The sequence below is a fragment of the Malaclemys terrapin genome, chromosome 11 (assembly GCF_027887155.1).
Source record: "Malaclemys terrapin pileata isolate rMalTer1 chromosome 11, rMalTer1.hap1, whole genome shotgun sequence".
Taxonomy (NCBI): Eukaryota; Metazoa; Chordata; order Testudines; family Emydidae; genus Malaclemys; species Malaclemys terrapin.
In genome coordinates, this window is record NC_071515.1 from 52,364,309 (window position 1) to 52,384,057 (window position 19,749).

The window sequence follows — 19,749 nt, forward strand, 5'->3', positions numbered from 1 at the left end:
TGGAGGGGCCAAATTTTTGGACCAAAATGGAAAAAGGGGCCAGGGAAAGAGGGCACCAGTCAGAGTAAGCACTCGTGGTTCTAATAAATCAATCTTTTGGTCCTGTCATGAGTACAGGGGCCTGGACTAGATGACCTCTCAAGGTCACTTCCAGTCCTATGATTCAATCTTTTATAGTTTGGTAAAAGTCACTTCATTTTATATGAAAAACGTCTGGCATTTTTTCCATCTGTCCCCTGTTGGTCAATCAGAATGCTGGATGTATAGCCCTCTCTTTTGCTAACAGTTCAACGAGGGAGAGGGAACAGGGCTTTCACCCTCCCCAACTGGCAATAAGGGGAGAGGGGTGGGAGCCCACTATACCTATCAAGAAAGCTATGGTGTCCCAACTCAAGGGAACTTCTAAAACCAAAAAGCCTTGAAAGCTGTCCCCTATTTTAATTTCTCTGCATTTGCTGAAGCCATTACTGTATCTCTAGAGCTTTAGTTACCCCCAAAGCTTGCAGATCCTCAGTAGGGAGGAGAGAAAGAAACCCAGGATCAGGATCACATGGAAGTCAGATACTGTATATGAGCCTCCCCTAGGAGCAACAATTTAGTGCATCCTAGCCCATGCTCTACCATGCCATATAACACAAGTGTGAAAATAAATGTCTGAGGGACACTGACATTCTTAAATCTATAATGTACCTTATGTCTTTAGACTCTCACCAGTATTACATTTAGTCATATTTATCAGCAATTTGTCTGGCATATAGAGAGAGGAGGAAGCTAAGTAAAAAGTGATGCTTGCCAGCTCTGTGTATCCTCCACCACCGGTGTGCTAGAAGAAATCCTTACCCTCGAGTGAACATTTGGAAATTTAGTGATATTATTCTTCTTTAGGGCTAAACAGAAAAAAAAACACAAAATGATGGTTAAATAAAAAATGGGATGGAAAAAGAAGAGCAACTCAACTTAGTGTTCAAAAATCCCAGGCATGTTAGCCAAGAGAGCAAGAAGAGGGAAGGGGGCCAAGGCTACAAGAGGAGGTTAGAAACAGGAAGGAAAGGACAAGATGGCCATCCTAGTCTCTCACTAACAAAATTCCAAGCTGCTTTGAAGATTGGCTCCAGGAAGACAATTCAGCAATTAACTTGAAAGAGAAAATAACTATTGAGCTGATTATAGTTTGCAATCTTATTAAGAAGCTCTCATAAAAATACATTGCAAAAGTAAGAAATGAAACGCTGTTGTCTTTGATTAAGAACCAATAACAAAGACAACAGTGTTAACAGATACATGCTGTGTTAAACACACCCTTTATATAGTTTACACCACAAGATGTAAATATATCCAGTTACATGCCAATACTTATCAGTAATAGCTGTGATTGCTATAGAATTTTGAGAACAAAATTAAGTTTCTCCATTTCCTTTCCCCCGTACCCATACTTAGATGGTCTCTTCATCCAATCCTCTGAAGTTGGCACTGACCAAACAGGAATCCAGCATAATTCTAAGATTTCATTTAATACAGCTTTGCCATGACTAGACCCAGAAGTCAAAGTCTGCAACCAGTGTTCACAATGGCCACGACACTACAGAGTGTGTCCCCAATTTCCCCCCATCAGAGGGGGAATCATTCTGGATTTTTTTTTCAGCTTTACTGATAACCAATCCTCTGTGATCTGTTTCTCTTTGTTCAATAGGCATTTCCAATCATGTTTAAGTTGGCATGGAACTGAAAAATAAATTAAATGTGGATGTGACAGAATGAGAAAGGATTTTGCACATTTTATTCCTTATACATGCAGACAAACATGCAAGTGCTGGTTAAAATGGCTGAAAAAAATGAGTGAGTGCTCCCCAGATCATGTATATAATCACAAGTAACTATTGCAAGCCAGGAAGCAAAGCCCATGAAAGTCCAGCTCAGCTCATGCACACTGCATTTCCGCTTCCCCACAGAGCAGTCGTTTACTGCATGCATACTACATAAGCCACTTCACATAGAAGGGGATTTCTAGAACCCAGAAGAGATGCCATAGAAAAACCAGGTGAACTGTCACATTTATAATTGCATTTGACCCACTAACCCTCCCGTAAACTGTAGAATCTGATTTGCAACAAAGCTGCTTTTCTATATGTAGCATTCTGTGACTTCCATCACTTGCTGTTCTATGACATTTGTCATATAGCTCAGTGGTGGCTTTGAAATGTGAGGATAGCCAAAAGTGTCGTGCACAAGGTTGATGGGATATAATAAAAGACAACTGAAATACAAGAACGTGCAATGACGTGATGACAAAATACAACTCCAAGTAGACACCAGACATTCCTATCCATTTAACATTCACGTGGCCCTGTCTGAGATCCATACAAATGGAGAAATGTCAAAAACCTACAGCAACCTTTTAAGAGCATCAGGTGTGAAAGAGTAATAGTTTAGTAATGGAATTCCTCAGTGAGAACAGGTTCGCAGAAAAACCGAGAGCCACGCTTGGCAGTTCGAGCGGTAAAGGGCACTGTCTTCAACACTGCATGGAAAATAACAGCCAAACATGACAAACAACACAGTAAGAAGCAAAGATCTGTTGCATTAGTACATTGTTAGTGCTTTGTTAAGGACATCCTGGGATGGTTTTACATGTTCTGATCAGTTATTTATTCACAATAGGACACACTAAGCTGGGTTTCTTTGGGGACAAAAATTCCAAATAGGCTCCAAATAACCACTTTAAATTTCACAGTTTTCACTGCTAATAAAAATCTAATCCAGAGAGGAGTGTGCCATCATTGGTGGTGGCTACAGATCATTAAGGTTCATAGATTTGGGTCAACTAAAGCTTTTCTCGGGGTCTAAAATGACACCATCAATTTAAAAATAACATGTCTGATAATTGTTTATCCACTTTTGCTATAAGCACTTTGATATTCTTTTGCATATGGTTATCTTCATAGTGTCTCACATGGTCAGTTTCTCCCTTTGAGTAGGTTTAAAACTTTATTTTTGAATGGGAAAATGTGATTTGTAAAATTACAAACACTGGCAGTGGGACCTTGAGGCGGTGTAGAATGTATGACAGCTTTTAACTCATTATTGAAAATGACTAGCTATTACATTGACTGTGTCCTTCCAATAAAGGCCTAAAACATAATGTTGGTGTACACTGTCTTGAAAGCTGTAGTGAAGAAGTTCCAACCCAGCACTCAACTAGGACAGAAACGCCTTCAGCTTCCTTTTATGCCCTAAGTGGCAACATTGTTTCTTTCTCCCTCGGGAAAACCTTGTGAAAAAGATAGTAATGCAAAATATGGTCAAGAAAATCTAGCCCAAAGATTTTTTTTTCTTAAGCATTGGTACGAGTGAAATGGATGACCATTGGGGGGGAGGGATAGCTCAGTGGTTTGAGCATTGGCCTGCTAAACACAGGGTTGTAAATTCAATCCTTGAGGGGGCCATTTAGGGATCTGGGGCAAAAATCTGTCTGGGGATTGGTCCTGCTTTAAGCAGGGGGTTGAACTAGATGACCTCCTGAGATTCTATGAAAATCATTTTGCCCCTTCCCCTACAGGGATGCAGGATATGCATCAAAATAAAAATAAACTACCAGAACATCTATGTAAATTGAAAGGACACTAAACAAAAACAGATTTTAAAAAGCAACTTTGCTATAACAGGAATCTTTTGCTCAGTGTCCTGATCACCTCTGGCTATTATAAATTACACCCAGCCACTATTGTATTCAATTCTAATTTGTGGCAAGTGCAAAGTACTAGTCTACCCTAATTGGAAAGCAGTAAAACCATGACAAGTCAGGTTATAAATCATTCAGGTATGACCAAATGATTTGTCCTGAGCTGTGTATTAACATGGGGTAATTACTGTTAGTACTTTTTAATGAAACTGCAAGCTCTTAAACAATGTTAAACATCAGTCATTCTGTTTGTGGAAACATTTGCAAGGAAAGGTTTGTATGGCATGCAGAGACTGCAGTACTGTCTACCAGGGTATTGAACTTTCTATTGCTTAGCATAAGGACTAAGTTTGTCATGACAACATGCTGAAAGAAAAACTTGTGAAATAAGCAAAGGGTATCTGACTGATACCTCTGTATATGGAAAATGTGCAGAAAGTGGGCACATTAAAGTTGGTTAGGGGGTCTGGTTTGTTACACACCAGTGGCAAGGATTTGTATACTTCAGTCACAGCACTGGAAACAACTTTCTAAACTATATTTGAACCATACCTGTTAAGAGGTTTGTAGAGCTCTACAATAGTTCAGGTGAGATTTATATACAGCCACAATTTGATGATGTCTGTGAACCAGCCCCTGAGGCTTGTGAACAAAGCTCCTTTACCTGTTATAATGTCTTCAATTGCACCATCTTTCCCCTCATACACATGTCTGTTATCCTTGACTTGTCGTCGGCGTAGCTCTGCAATTAGCTCTTGCTGCTGTCTCTTTGTTTTATGGGAAGGAGACTGAAAGGAAATGGGAGTAAAGATCAGTAAGGAGTAGCCCCCAACAGGGCATTGCTGCATTCCTCTTTTCCTTTTCTCAAATGTGCAAGACACCAAATACCATCTTACTCAATTTCAAGTATTAATATTTGGGTCTCATTCCAATTTTATAGATCGGGAAACCAAGGCAGAGAGGTTAGGTGACTTGTCTAAACCCGCAAAGGAAGTCAAAACTGGTGAGTGTTTTTTCTAGCAGCTAAATCTGTCCATTCCCCTTGCTTAATTTCACTCTCCATCTCTTCTACCATTTATTTAATCCTGTAAAGCATTAGAGGATTGAGAGACTGTGCCATTTCCTCCAGCATCAGAAAGGGAAAACATGACTGGAGATAAGGGTACTGGAGAGCTGGAAGGGAAAGAAATGCAAACAGAAGCAACCAGTTACAAAATGGCCACTTTAGGGCTGTAGTTGTTTCCATTTGCTAAATTTAAGGGGCCAGTCCCAGAAAAGCATGCTGGGAAAAAGGTTTCTATAAAATGGCATCCTCAGGCTGGGTCTACTACTATATTATAGGGGTAATTTCTCTGACAGGGCATCCCTTGGGTGGGGCCTACCACCAGGATATTATAGGGATAGTTTCTCTGTAGGCATATTACATGTTAGTTTGTAAATATAAGAGTTAACAAAAATGCTATGTACAGAATATAGACAAAGCCCTAGGAAAATGCAATATAAAGCTAAGGCACAAAGCTGCTGTTGGTAGGGGCATGGAGTAGATGCTTTATTCCAACCTAATTTCTGAGAGCCTGTTACTGAAATGACGGGCTGATGAGAAGACTGGAAAAGAGGAACAATTGTATCAGGGCCAGGAGCTTGGAGGGGTGTTCCTAAACCGTCTGTAACATCTGGGTAAATAAAGTGGGATGGGTGAGGGTGAGAACCCAGTGAACATGGTGTGCCAGAGCCCCAAATTTCTCTCGTCGGGCCTGCTGAGATGTGCACACTGGGTAAATTCAGAATTATGCTCTTTTACTGAAGTTTTTCCTGTTATAAGATTGGTTGGTAAAGATAAAAAACACTACCTATTTTTAAACCCTTTTTGTAAAACCAAAATTCACCACATATAAAGAGTGTTAGAATTATGAAATTCTTATCTTGAGCTGAGAATTATAAAATGGCACCAGGAGGGGTTTTACCTGTATGTCCTCTCAAACATCACTAGAGGGCAGAAAGGGTTGTTCCTTACCTTAAAGACAAAATATTCAAGTAATATTGTCCCAAAGTCCTCTGTTTCATACCTTTTGGTCCTGTTGCTCCATCAATGCTTCTTGCTCCAGAAGTTTTTCCATGAGTGCCTGTTCCTGCTTCTTTCTCAACTCATTCTCCTCTTCTGCTTGCTGTTTAGCATAAAGACCAAGAAACCACATTAGAGCTGCAAACAACGACAAATGAAGGGACTCTGAGATTGATTGATTGATTGATTTATTAACAAGAGAATCATCTCTTACTGCAAAAAATGAGTTTGTGACTATAACTGTTTACACTGAAGACCAGAGGGGGCACTTTCAGGGCACTGCATAGATATTCAGCTGCATGATTCACACTAATGTTAAGGCGGTGGAGCTAGATTCCCACACAAAGACTGACCAGAGAGACTAGGGCTGTTCAATCTTATTGCTATGGTGGTTTGTCCTGGTTTCTGTAAAATCCTGAGACAATTACTTGCCCTGCCCTTTGCTGGTTTACTTTACGTCCCATAGCAAGGCTATGCAGTGCTCTTTCACAGGTCATTCTGGGGTCTGTCGTCTCAGGAGGTTACACCTTTGAATTGAAGGGAGCTGTGAGCTGGATTGTAGAAAGCTACGGACCACATTTAGTAGCCTTGCCATATTCAGAAGTGGAATAAGAAGCAAAATGAATGTCTGCTTACCTTGTAGGCTTTCACAAATCGGACAAAGACTGGGAAAAAGACGGATGGGGGGGTTGTCTTGGGATTCTCCCCAAAATATTTCACAGCATCATCAAAGGCATCCTGTAAGAAGCACATTTTTCACTCAACTTCACATCTTAAAAATGAGCTATTGTCCATTTACAGAATGTCGTAAAGGGATGTATTCTCAGCCTCCCTTTTTGTGTGTGAAATCTGTACCTGCAAGATTTGCATCTGCATTTGTGTATCCACAAAATGAACTGTGGATGTAAATGTGAGAGATCTTTGCACCTCGCACTACGTGCTGTGTGTGCACACACATTAAGTTGGGCAAAAGTGCTCAGCTTTGCAGCTGTAATTCATTTGTAGGCAGAAAATTTCAGAGTCAAATGTGCCTGCAAAAAGGAGGCTGCACTTCTGAAAGTTTAACTCATGGTGGTTGGAAAGGTTTGTCAGAGGAGAAATAGCAAAACGTTAGCAAAGTGTTTAGAGAAGAGTGACAAGATTGAGTAGGAGGCTAGGAGGATGGACGTCAGGGTGCAAATATGCATAGCTTGGCTAGATGACTACAGAGAGGAAAGTATGTGATAACCTTAATATTATGTCATCACTTCAGTGAGCACTGGTAAAGCCGGCAGAGGAACTCAAGTAACCCTGAATCTCCTCAGCCATGCCACAGTTTGCTGAATGTTATATCCTCTTCAACCGTCAGGAATTCCTGCATTTCCAGATTCTTCTTGCTTGGTCTCTACATCACCTTGGCAGGGACTGGGATTAAAAAGAATACCTGGGCTATTTTTGCATCATCCTGCAGTTTCTTTAGTTTTCCTTCATTGTTATGAATAAATTCCTTCAGCATTGTATTGTGGTCGTGCATGGTGTATTCTCGCTTTGTCAGGTCCAGGCCTCGCTGGAGCTCCTTGACATCCAACAGGACATTTTCAAGGGACACTAAGAAATAAACAAAAATGCTGAAGTGTTTTTGTAGAGAGAGTGACATAAACACTTTACTATAGGCTTAAATCCAAACATTCTTAACTCCTTAATGAGAAGTGTTTCATAAATCCAGGCACAGGATCTCAGAGTTGGTAACTTGGTAAATATTAAGCCACAGATTACCCTGTATAATTAGAAATTGCTCATCAGTATTTTGACTTGTTTTAGCTTGGGATAAAAATTCATAAATGTTTGGTGCATTTCCATGGTAGCACCGAAAATAACTGACTGTTAAGTCATTCTTGTACAGGGGTTAGTTGCATCCATACAAGCACGCAGCATATACAGAGCACCCACTAATGCACAGAACATAGCACTTAGTTTTCTCCTCCCTGTGTTTAAAATGGATTCCTAAAATCTACTAAAGGCTAACGAGTTGTAGTTTAAATATCAGAATCCAGCTGCAAGCACAAGAAATTGAGAAAATCAGTTTACTTACTTAAGAATGTGTTTAACCCCTAAGATGATGACAATCTCCAAAATTCACATTGCACTTGTGTGCGTATTAATAGTGTTTAACTAAGACAACCTCATGTCGACCAGTAATACGGGTGTATGTTCTTTTAAAAAAACAAAACCCAACACTTGGACATTATTGCAAAGGGGACGGTAATTTAAACTGTTCATTTGGGATTACAGTTGTGTAATTGATGCTGAACAGCTTCTTCAACAAACATAGGCTCTTTTTCTACTTATGTAATATCCACAAGCAGATCACAATCAGTGTCCTGAAATGTATTTGTTGTTCACATTTTCTTAAACTCTTATACTGATCTTGAAAAATTCTCTGCAAGTATTCAGTATTCACACTGACAGGTTACATTGCATCTGTTTGCTGGTTGGATGTCACACCAGCACTTCTGGGAAGAGGGCAAAGTTTGGCGTCTGTGAATACTCACACTCTCAGCTCTGAAACTCACTTTCTGTGACCGTGTGGACCAGTAAAACTTGGTCATTTGCATATTCATAGAAAGAGAAGAGAAAAGGCTTACAAGCATGTGGAAAATGTGAATATTTGTAGAGTATATGACACTAGTCGCCCACTCTGACGCAGTGTGACCCACTCTTGAACAGCTCATGGGGATAGGAGGATTAAAATACATCAGAACCTGGTTCACATACTAACAAGGGCAACACTGGTCACAGTACCTGCAGCGGCTTTCTCCACATAATGAAGTTCATTGTAAAAGAGGGATACTTGGTGATACTTTTCTTTCACAACATTGGATATATAGTGCAACAGCGTTTGTTTTCTGTCCGTTGACTTTGTGTCTAACAGCTGCAAGCAAAAGGCAAGGAAACTGTTGGATTAAGGTGTGGTAAAGGCCAGGCTATAAATTATCTGTTGACTGAACTGATACTTTATTAGATGGGGAAGCACAAAGAAAAACAATTAAGGAATGCTGAGAAACTAGGTCTACAAATTAGAGGCATGTCTTTTGAGACTAACATGGGAGAAAGCCCTCAGCTCAGTAGGTTCCCAAATCAAATTGTTCTTACTATACCATGTAGTCATATTTTAAAATAGAGTTGGCATCCACTATGCATCTATTCATTGGCTATTGCCCACTTGTTCACTCTGAGCTGTCTTCCTCCCGTTGTTTTAAAAGCTGGGTGGGACTTGCCACACATTAGTTCTCGTGAAAGATGAGAGAGGGGTAGTACTTGCTCAAGCCAGACAGAGTGCAGGCTGATGCTGTGAGAGCTTTCCCCATACAGCTCTGCTAATGCACATCCAACCTGACCTGCTATATTGTCTGTTATCTTGGGCAGTGACTGATAATTGTCCCAAACTCTGAGCTGGAGTTGTGATGGATTAGCAGCCAATCTCATGTCACATATGACTGAAGACATTTAAACCTCTATCTCCATTATGGCACTACAGCACCTGAACCCCTTCTATTTTTATTTCACTCATCTATCCCATCACCACCCTTCTTCCACCACACCAGAAACCATCTAAGCACAGGTTCTCCAATTAGTTAATTAATTATTTGTCTCTCTCACCAACAGAAGTTGGTCCAATAAAAGGTATTAGCTCCCCCATCTTGTCTCTGAACTGAATGGCATGCACGGTCCATTGCAAGGCTGTCATTAACATTTTTTTATGAACCGGGTGGAGGCAAAGAACTGAGTAGCAGGCACCCTCCCCACCAAAGCTAGCTCCCAGCCAAGATGTTGTTCTTCTACTCACCAGATCTAAACTCTGTAGTTTAAACCCATAAACTGCTCCTCTTTTACTGCTGTTCATATAGTTACCAAGAGCCAAGATTATCTGCCAGAGTGAGAGAAAGAGGTAACAGTCAATACATATACTTTGAACGGTGAGTTTTTAACATAAGAAGGTAGGTATATTCCAGTATGCATGGAGGAATAGCATTGATTATCTCATTAAAGTACACGTGTATAAATAAAATTGTACTTACCTCCAGTATTTTCTTGAGCTTTTGGGATGACTTTATTGAGACAGATGCTGCTATTACTGCATGGAGTTGCTAAAAGCAAATAACGAGAAGAGGTGTCGTTAACACATGTAAAACATTAAATGCAAGGTAAAAGTCAGCACTCAAATTCTACTCTTGGATCTGCACAATGGGGATCTTGACATGAATATTCTCCTTCCCCTCTGTGTATGGATTTCAAGTTGTTCACATGCTCTGCAGGCTTAATGTAGAGTAAAATAAAATGCAAGCATGGTTCTACAGTGCCATGCTCTTCACGACAATGAAAGATGTATCAAATTATGTGGAACAGGCCTCAGGGAGTCACCAGTATAGACAGCATGAACATCATTAATTCGTCTTCCGGTTCAGCTAATGATTCAAACAATATGATTTCTATATTAAAACCACTTTTAAATACTTAAAAGTGTAAAATAAAAAGAAACATTGTGAACATTTTGGGACACAGACTGTCATCTAAGCTGTGTCTGTAAAATCTGAGCCTGTATTTGCATACAGAGATGTGGAGTTTGCAGACACAAATGCACAAATTTTGCAGGCATATCTTAGATGACAATCTTTAAAAATTAGCAGTGTAACCTATTAAATGCTATAGTCACTCTCTTCTGTGCTATGAATGGAAATGCTATGAATCATTTCGAGTGGGTTACTTAAAAAGCTTTGATGTCATCAATTAGGGAGGGGGGGCACTTGCCCTTTCTGAGGACCCTGGGCACCACTGCAATAACAATATTAAATGATAGTCATAGCTAGAACATTGTTTGGCTAGATTTGGTTTTATTTCTTTCTCCTTTCCTCTCAAGAGCTGCAATGATTCATCATGATATTCAAATCTTCCATCTATCTTTAACATATCTCTGCTGAATCTGCATAAGGTTTATGACACCACACAACTCCGTGGTACTTGGCTTCACAGAGCGAGACTCCTGAAAATCACTGTAGATGTACTGTTTAGAGCCCATGAGCAAGGCCTAAACCAGGGGTTCTCAAACTGGGGGTTGGGACCCCTCAGGTGGTCGCAAGGTTACTACATGGGGGGTCGTGAGCTGTCAGTCCCCACCCCAGACGTCGCTTTGCATCCAGCATTTATAATGGTGTTAAATATATTTAAAAGTGTTTTTAATGTATAAGGGGGGGGTCGCACTCAGAGGCTTGCTATGTGAAAGGGGTCACCAGTACAAAAGTTTGAGACTCACTGGCCTAAACTCTACTGTGGTTACTATAGTCAAATTCCTAAACCTCTGATAGATATAGAACTGATTGAAAAACATGAAACATTTTTTGGTGAACATTTTGATTGAGATTTTTTTCCTCTTTTCTCTTTGAAAGTATTTTCCAAGGAAAATTTTCTGATCAGCTATACCTAGATGGCAAAGTAAAACAGAAAGAAGGTTTGGTCTGTCTAAGTATCTTAAAAAGTGATGCAGAGTGTTGGAATGAGTTCCACTTGTGAAGCTCTAATGTCTGCACATCTTAGAATTAATTCAACGCTAATTTATTTTTTAACATTGCTCTATCGCTTGTGGCTCACTCACCGGCGTCAGCATTTGGATGCTTTCTGCGAAGTTGCCTATGAAGGCCATGATGGTCATCTTCTGCATCAGCCTCTCAATCTTACTGAACTGCATCATGAACCGATCTTCATCAGTCAGATTCTCGAGAGGTTTCCTCTCCCGCTCATAGAGCCGTAACACTTTCACTTCGTTCTCAGTGGGCAAGAATCGCATCAAACATTCGACAAAATCTACTGGCAACGTCTTCAGGTCAAATCTATATCGTAACAACACAGAAAGCTTGGTGTTATAAGGATCCACCAAATATGCCAGGCCTGTCTGCTTTGGCAAAGCCAACCAAACGGCAGCAACCTGCCTTCCCCATGATCCCTATTCAAATAGGCAGAGCACATGACTCCTGGAGGCCTGTGCCATACACAAGCCTGGGACAATAAAAATAAACCTCAGGAGTTTCCTGCCACCCCTGACACACTGGTGGCCTCTGATGCTGACTAGGTGGTGCATTGCTTTCAGTGAAGCCGTGGGCCTCCATTTTTACTGTTCTGGGTGAGCACGGCTGGGAGGGCTCGATCCTGCATAATGCATGTGCAGAGTGCTAAATGTATAAGCACATGTTCAAAGCGATAAGCAGGTAACTGAAGCTGTATTGATGTGAATGCTGCTGCCTGGTTGCTATGTTACTCAGTAAGTCCTAAAGCGGGACGTGTGGCTAACATCTTTAACATGATGAGGACCACACTTAATTTCACATTACCTCAGATATGGCTATTTTTTTAGCCATATGTTTTATGTTTACTTTGAGCACTTACAAGTAAACCAGTGGGTGAAGAGGACTCACAATCTTATTGTCGCTCACTCTTAAGCCTCCACTCTCACATGCATGGAAAGAAAACACTCTTGCCACTCTGCTGTGCAGCACACAAAGACTTTCAAGACCAAGACTTGTGTGAATAAGGAAAAAGCTGACCGAGCAGAACATAGCAGTGCCGGACAAAGCAAGGAGCTGACCTACTGACTGCAGAATGGGGGAAGACCTGGTGATCCCCAACTATAAGATACTGGAGTATGAAAACAGGGAAGAGAAGATACTAATTTTATGTAAAAGGAGAAGGATCTTGTAACCTACAAAGTTAGATCTGCAGCATCAGATTGAGAGTATGTTAGTATTTGGCCAGATTAGAAGAGTGAACCAATGTTGGTCTGAACATCCAAACCTCTGTCTGAGGTGTCCTCATGCAGAGAAACATTAGATGCTCATCATAGCCGCAAATGCTAACGCTTTCGAGTCTAACTTGGGAAAAGCGCAGTAATAAATGAGTACTCTAGCCTAACAAAATGTTGGCTTTGACAGGCAAGTAATCATCTCCAATATGTTCCAAAGACTAAAGAAAGTGAACTGGAATGTATCTTAGGGTACATCTACACTGGAATAAAAGACCCGGGGCACAGCTGCACCTGGCCTGGATCAGCTGATGCGAGCTTGTGGGGCTCTGTCTGTGGGGCTAGATGACTGGGCTTGGGTTGGAGCCCGGGCTCTGGGACTCTCCCCCCCCTTGCAGGGTCCCAGAGTTCAGGCTCCAGCCCAAGCCTGAACATCTATACAGCAGTTTTACAGTCCTGTAGCCCAAGACCTGGACCAGCTGCGAGTGTTTAATTGCTGTGTAGACATATCCATAAAGTGCATGAATACTCTTAAGAAGCAGGACATGAAACTACGTTCCTTCGTTAAGATTGGTAGTACTCACTTGTATCATTTTTGCATTTGGCATTGTATCTAATCATTACATAAACAATACCATCTAAATTGCATTCAGTGCATGTGAATTAAATTCAGACATTATGGCAAAAACTAAAACTTTTCACCTATTTTTAATATTTACCATACTTGTCTCAGGATTGCTTTTAATTTACAGTTATTATAGGAAATGCAGCATAATAGGAGTCAAATGTGAATTACGTTGATGGCATTCTTTTACGAACTATTAATTAGGTTTTTTTTTTAAATTCCAAGATAATTTGCACTGACTTGCAGAGTGATATCATGACACAAAATTGCAAGTTAACTCATCTAGGGAGAATGCAATCAATGATTTGTGGGGGACTCAGAATGGTTCATCCTTATTCTTGGATCTTTTGCAGCTGCAAAAACCTTTGTATTATCTGCCAATTCAAAACCAGATTTTCTGTGTGTGCCAATTACCAAAAAGCAGAGTAAATCTTAGATATGATTGCTCCATCGACAAGTTTTTCACTTACACCTGAATAGCTTTGCATATTTCATCTGCAGTCTTTCCAGCTTTTCTTAAAGTGATGGCAAGATTTTTGGCCCTGTTTGCTTCCAATAATGTGACTTTGTTTGACCCTTTTTGAGTTATCTTTTGTTTGCTTGAAGTAAGATCAATGGCTGGACCTTGAGCTTTTGTCTTGAATATTTCTTCAAATTCATCCACATTTAAATCCTAAAAAGAAAGAAATCCCCCCACAAAAATATATTTTTTAAATTGCACTTGTCCAAAGTTTTCTCAGAATTCCATAGAAAGACTTTGACTGATATGTAGGTATATGCCACACTGTGTTGATATATGCACATCCACCCTTGCAGACAACAGTCTGCAGTAATGGTCCAAAATCTAACATTATAATAGTGTGATAGCACGTGATTTTGTGAAATTAAGGTCAAAAGATTTTTCAGCTCTTTACTCATCCTTCTACCAGCTGTAGCCTCGTGTATACTATTCAAAACCTTAGTGCTCAACCCTACTACACTGATGCTCCAACTCTCCTTCAACAGCACTCCACAATCTGCAGGAGCCTGCATCCCATAAATGGCATCAGCATGTTTAGACTGGGAAAATGCCATCAGCCATCTTGATTAATTTGTTTCAAACAAAGACGTGCACTTTTATAGTCAGTCTGGCCCAGATTTTCAGCTGGGGTAAACTGAAAGCCATGTCATGCCTTTTTACTGAGGATCTCAAGCAGCTGAAACTATTCTTATTTAACAACACAAACAATAACTTTCAGAAATAATTCCTACGATGATCTGTCTTTGCAAAACTGTACATTCACTTACACTGCACGTAGTACTGGGAAGCAAAACACAAAATGCAGTATTCATACCTCCAGGATCCTTTCATCATCAATTTCATTGAAGACCGTCCCATTAATTTGATTGGGTTTGAGAGCTACCCAGTTAAAGACAGGCATGCGGAACTTTGTCTTGATTGGCTTCTTGATTTTCACAGCTAAAGACATCAAAGAGAATGAAATTACAAATACCGGAAGAATTGGGAATCATCTGGAGCAACCCAGACAGTTTTTTGCAGATGGCATTTCAGCACTGGAGGAAGAACTAGTAAGGGCCAAGTAAACACTTTTAAAAGCCCGAAAAGATTATGCTGCCGTGATAGACAAACAGCAGAGAGAGATTTTATCCAGCTATTCAGCTGTTTTATACCCGGCATTCACAGACCTTTAGTGAAAGCTTGAGATTAAGAATATTTCACAAAAGCAAATGTGTTACTCTAATATAATGTGTTCTTAATATTGTTCTGGCCTGGTTTAGAAACCAAAATAATTTTTAACCAGTATAGAAAATGGATAAAATGGTATGTGACTTTAGTTCTGTTCTGCCAGAGGACCTCCCATTTCTGGATGTAACATCAGGACAGGTCATTTGAGGTGCTGAACACCCTCAAGTCCCACTGATGTTAATGTGGATTGTGCACTCTCAGCACCTTGCAGTCCTGGGCCACTGGTGTGTGATGTTACTCAGTCCTTACTACCTAACTTTTAATAATCAGTGCAGTAGATAAAGTTGTTCAAGCTGACATCAAGGCAGTGGCACTCTGACTAATGCTTTTAGCAACAGCTAGAGGTGCTAGCTGAAGACCTACATCCTTTTGATTAAACTGAGAGAGAGGATTGTAGCTGAGGATTCAGCTAGAAGTGAGTCCTCTGTCTAGCAGAGGATTCAATCAGTGGTGTGTGACAAGGGAAAGAGAAGCCCTTTTACAAAAAAGATGTTGTGACAAGGGAACATTGCCTGTTGGGAAGGGATTCTACTGTTTCCCACAAGTCTGAGTTTGTCTGTATTTTAAAGCACATAAAAGCCAGTCTCCAATTTTAGCACAATTACATCTTGAGGTAACAAATGCTTTTGCCTTCTGATTGTGCAGCACCAGTAAATCTTTTAAAGTAACTTTGAAGGGATGCTATAGAAGATGGGACCAATTAATCCTCATTAGTCAATGAGCACAGAACAAGAAGTAATAGGCTAAAGTTGGAGCAGGGAAAATGTAGGTTAATTGCTAGGAAAAACTTTATAACCCTAAGAATAATTAGGCAGTGGAACAAGCTACCAAGGGAGCTTCCATCACTGGAGATATCTAAGGTTAGACAGGCATCTAAAGATAGTCATTCTAAACACTAATAAGAGACAATATAGAGGTATGGACTAGGTGACTCACTGCAGGTCCTTCTAACCCCAAGTGTCCCATGGTACAAATAATTTGGTTAATTAAGCCATATAAGAAGTGTCAAATTGCCAAAAAAAAAAAAAAAAAAAAAAAAACAGTGAAACCTCAGTATTTCTAAATGATCTAAAGTAGATGGCTACTTTGGGATGCTGCTTTTCATTGTTTCTGAGATTTAGAGGCCCAGCCAATTACTAGAAGTTTGTGATGGTCATTAAGATTTGTTCATTAATGTGATTAAGTTATTTTCAAATGTGGAGTGAATGATTAAATTATTTTCAGGCTACAGTCAGAAAGAGAGAAACCCTGCTTCTTATTCCCCCAGTGTTGGAAAAAGCCATTTAACCTGTAGAACTGTCATCTGGTCGATTGAAAGAGAGAAACCCTGCTTCTTATTCCCCCAGTGCTGGAAAAAGCCATTTAACCTGTAGAACTGTCATCTGCTAAATTGAGATAATATAGCAACAGAAGTCCAGACCATCTCCAGCAGTGTCCTATACGTAATACTTCCCAGTACAGGTAGTCTCAAAGTGTAAAATTCTGATCCAGATGCAAACTTTCCCAAAGTTCAGGGTTGTTCACATATGGAGCTTCGTTTTGAATACATCTCTTCTTCCAAGACAGATGTACTAGTTTCCCTCTACATACCCGACGCACACCATAACGCATCTAGACAATTGTGCAATGCTGTCCGAGCAGCAGATTTCTTCCCAGTGCCACCCACGTGGTCACGTTACACCCTGAGCTATAACATTTGAGCATGAGAGATAAAAAGGCATCAGTTTGCCTCTCTTCAATACTTTTCCACGTATTGTTTTCCAGGACAGAGACCATCTTTTTCAGGGTTCAGTCTCCTCTTGTGCTTTAGAGCTGGGCAAATGATGAAAACATTTTTCTCTCATTCATTTCTCTCATTTTCCCTGATTCAAATTTTTAGAAGAATTCAGTTCTTCTGTGTCTGTGTCCCTTTTGTGTTCACTCTACGGAACGAGCTTACTGGCAGGAATAGTTGTAGAAACACTGAGTTTTAAGCATTCACAAAATAAAATTTTAATTTGTAAATTTGAATATTCACACTAGAAACGTGATTGCCAGAGTTATAGTCATCCACTCAGGATGGAGGAACACAAATCAGACACTAGTCAATCGAGTTTGACCAGCAAATGAAATGAACTGCTTACACAATCTCTAGACCAAGAATTACTTGACGAAGAATTTAGAATAATGAATAACTGGAATAGTGACAAAGTCAGAAACCCAGACAGAAGAAGAAACTACATTTATGAATAAACGGTTACTGTGAATTACTTGCCCAGCTCTAAGAGAAACTATACTAAATAAACCAAAAGTATTCCCTGCCTTTGTTACAGAACCATGCTTAAATGCGTAAGGTAACACTAAAGTGGTCCTACTCTTTCCTTGAGGTACATGAGTAAGTGCCATCAATTAAACAGCAATTATGCATGCAATCTGGAGACTTGATCCCACACACACTGAAGTCAATGATACTTCTGCCACTGACTTCAACAGTTACAGGATCTTGAGTGGGGAATAGACCCCAAAGAGAGGCTTTACAGGCTAAGATCCCTGATTCAGCACAGCACTTAAGCAGGGGATTTACTCCAATCCTATTAAGCAAAATACTTAAGCATAGTGTGACGGGGTGTGCACCCCACACCAGCCCTAACAAAGGCCTGAGAGATAAAAAGGCATCAGTTTGCCTAACCAGTTAGGTTACCTGGCTTCACCTGGGAGAGGGAAGGCCGGGGTTAACTAAGGGCAAGTCTTCACTACGGGGGGGGGGTCGATTTAAGATACGCAAATTCAGCTACGTGAATAGCGTAGCTGAATTTGACCTATCGGAGCCGACTTACCCCGCTGTGAGGACGGCGGCAAAATCGACCTCCGCGGCTCCCCGTTGACGGCGCTTATTCCCACCTCCTCTGATGGAGTAAGAGCGTCGATTCGGGGATCGATTGTCGCGTCCCGATGAGACGTGATAATTCGATCCCCGAGAGATCGATTTCTACCTGCCGATTCAGGCGGGTAGTGTAGACCTAGCCTAAGAGTGAATGAAGCCCAGTTGGGGAAGGCTGGGACAGCACTATAAAGCTAAGAGGCTGAAAGCAGAAGGTTTCAGAGTAGCAGAAGGAGGCTGCAGTCACTCCCTGGCATGAGGGAGGTCATCAGGGACATGGAGGAAGTCCAGGGGGAGAGTAAGTCTTGAGATCCTGACCTGAAGTAAGGAGTCTAGCATGAGGCTGGGAGGGGATGAAGTGGCAATGGGGAGTAGAATGGTCGCCCAGTGATAAACCCAGAAACAGGCAAGTGGCAAGAGAGAGGCTGGGTAGGAAGAAGCCCAGGGAAACAGCAACAGGGATAGGGACAGAGCAGACCTGGATTGCTGGTTATAGGGTCCTTGGGCTGTAACCTGGGGTAAGGGCAGTCACTGCTAGAGTGGAAGAGAGCCCCAAGCTGGGGCAGAACAATGTCCAGAGAAGGCATTTGGACAGTGGTCCTGTTGGACTTCATAACCCTGGAAGAAGTGGACTATATGGTGACTTGGCAGACTATCACAGACAGAGCAGAAAGATGCAATTGATTCTGAAAGAACTTCTTTCCCAGATCTAGACAAGAGGAGGAGCACTAACAGTGAGTGGAAACCCCATTACACATGGGCTTAATACCACTGAAATCAGTGAGTAGGACTCAAATGAAGTGGATGGGGCTTAAGCATCTGCTTAAGTGCTTTGCTAAATCAGTGCCTTGGTACTGAGAAACAATTCAGTTTGACAGCACGCACGAAGTTATCTGAAGGTGCATACTTTTTAACCTCCAAAAGGTGTTTATTTTAACTCTTTTCCATATGTTGTTTGCACACCTGATTGACATTTGCAGGTAATTAACAAGCAGCTCACACTCTAGGAACAATGTAAAAATTAAGCAAGCCTGAAATTAAAATAACAAGTAGAAGGAGGAGGTCACAGCACAAAAGGGACAGAAAGGAAATGGGTGCAAATACTTAAAATACTTAGCAAGAACCTACAGAAAAGCTTGATTGGCCCGTCTTACCCGGAAGCAGAAAGAACAAAGAGAAAAAAATAGTGATGGTTAGAATAGTATAATTCATCAATTCACAAATTCCCAATACATCATGCTAATGTGATCACATGACATCGTATGAATAAGCAGTAGGAGAAATGTTCCCTTCTATGTAGGCATTTTATCAAGATTTGACACTTTCATCTTCCTTGGCTCAGTGGATTTCCTTAAGAACAAATACTAGAGAATAGTCCTCCATACTACAATGGCCCAAAAATATTTCAGGAACATTATAGTAAACTGCAGTACAGGAGAACTGTGCTGCAGGCTCCTACAATTCTCTTTTTAAATATGAGGTACAAATCAACCTCATGGCCCATTCATATACAATGCACAGAGACATTTACTTGGCAACACAGACTAAGCTAACTGTAAATCCCAGCTGGCTGTGAATTAATCAATATGTGAGGATAGCATCAGTATCCATTTCAAGCAGCTTTCAAAATCTACTTCAGGTTATTTTCCTTCCTAGAACCAATCAGTTCACAGACTTAGGGAATCCACCTACATCACACTGGTGTGCAATATACTTACTCACATGTAAATACCGTATGTAAATCCTATCTCAGTCATTTTCTACCCACCAACTAGCTCTGTAATTTTCTGTAGTTCAACACCTTCAGCACTCGCTACAGGATTTAAATCTGGCACCAGAAATCAGAAAAGCATTTCAAGTAAACCCTGTGATGAGATTCCTGAGAATTGCACAGGACCCTAGGTATAGCCTTTTCTTCTCGTTAATGAGCTTTGCTCAGGGAACTGAGTGGATTTTAATGAGCCACACTGCAGCATGAGGCATATAATATTCCTCCAAATCACACTT

The 19,749-nt window shown here is 40.7% G+C and overlaps 1 protein-coding gene across 4 annotated transcripts in view; it reads right to left on the minus strand.

The window, feature by feature from the left end:
• The window catches only part of FMNL2 (formin like 2), a 270,726-nt gene that overhangs the window by 3,336 nt on the left and 247,641 nt on the right, over nt 1-19,749 (minus strand). Inside the window, exons 16-26 of one of the 4 annotated variants that reach the window (XM_054044091.1) lie at nt 14,470-14,594; nt 13,606-13,808; nt 11,371-11,605; nt 9,800-9,868; nt 9,568-9,648; nt 8,523-8,652; nt 7,165-7,328; nt 6,378-6,479; nt 5,746-5,844; nt 4,344-4,467; nt 841-887 (exon numbers count right to left, since the gene is read on the minus strand). In XM_054044091.1, coding sequence (XP_053900066.1) covers nt 841-887; nt 4,344-4,467; nt 5,746-5,844; nt 6,378-6,479; nt 7,165-7,328; nt 8,523-8,652; nt 9,568-9,648; nt 9,800-9,868; nt 11,371-11,605; nt 13,606-13,808; nt 14,470-14,594 — 1,379 coding nt within the window. Of the gene's footprint in view, nt 1-793; nt 888-2,392; nt 2,519-4,343; nt 4,468-5,745; nt 5,845-6,377; nt 6,480-7,164; nt 7,329-8,522; nt 8,653-9,567; nt 9,649-9,799; nt 9,869-11,370; nt 11,606-13,605; nt 13,809-14,469; nt 14,595-19,749 lie in introns of all 4 variants that reach the window. The other 3 variants (XM_054044089.1, XM_054044090.1, XM_054044088.1) reach the window with 3 other exon arrangements.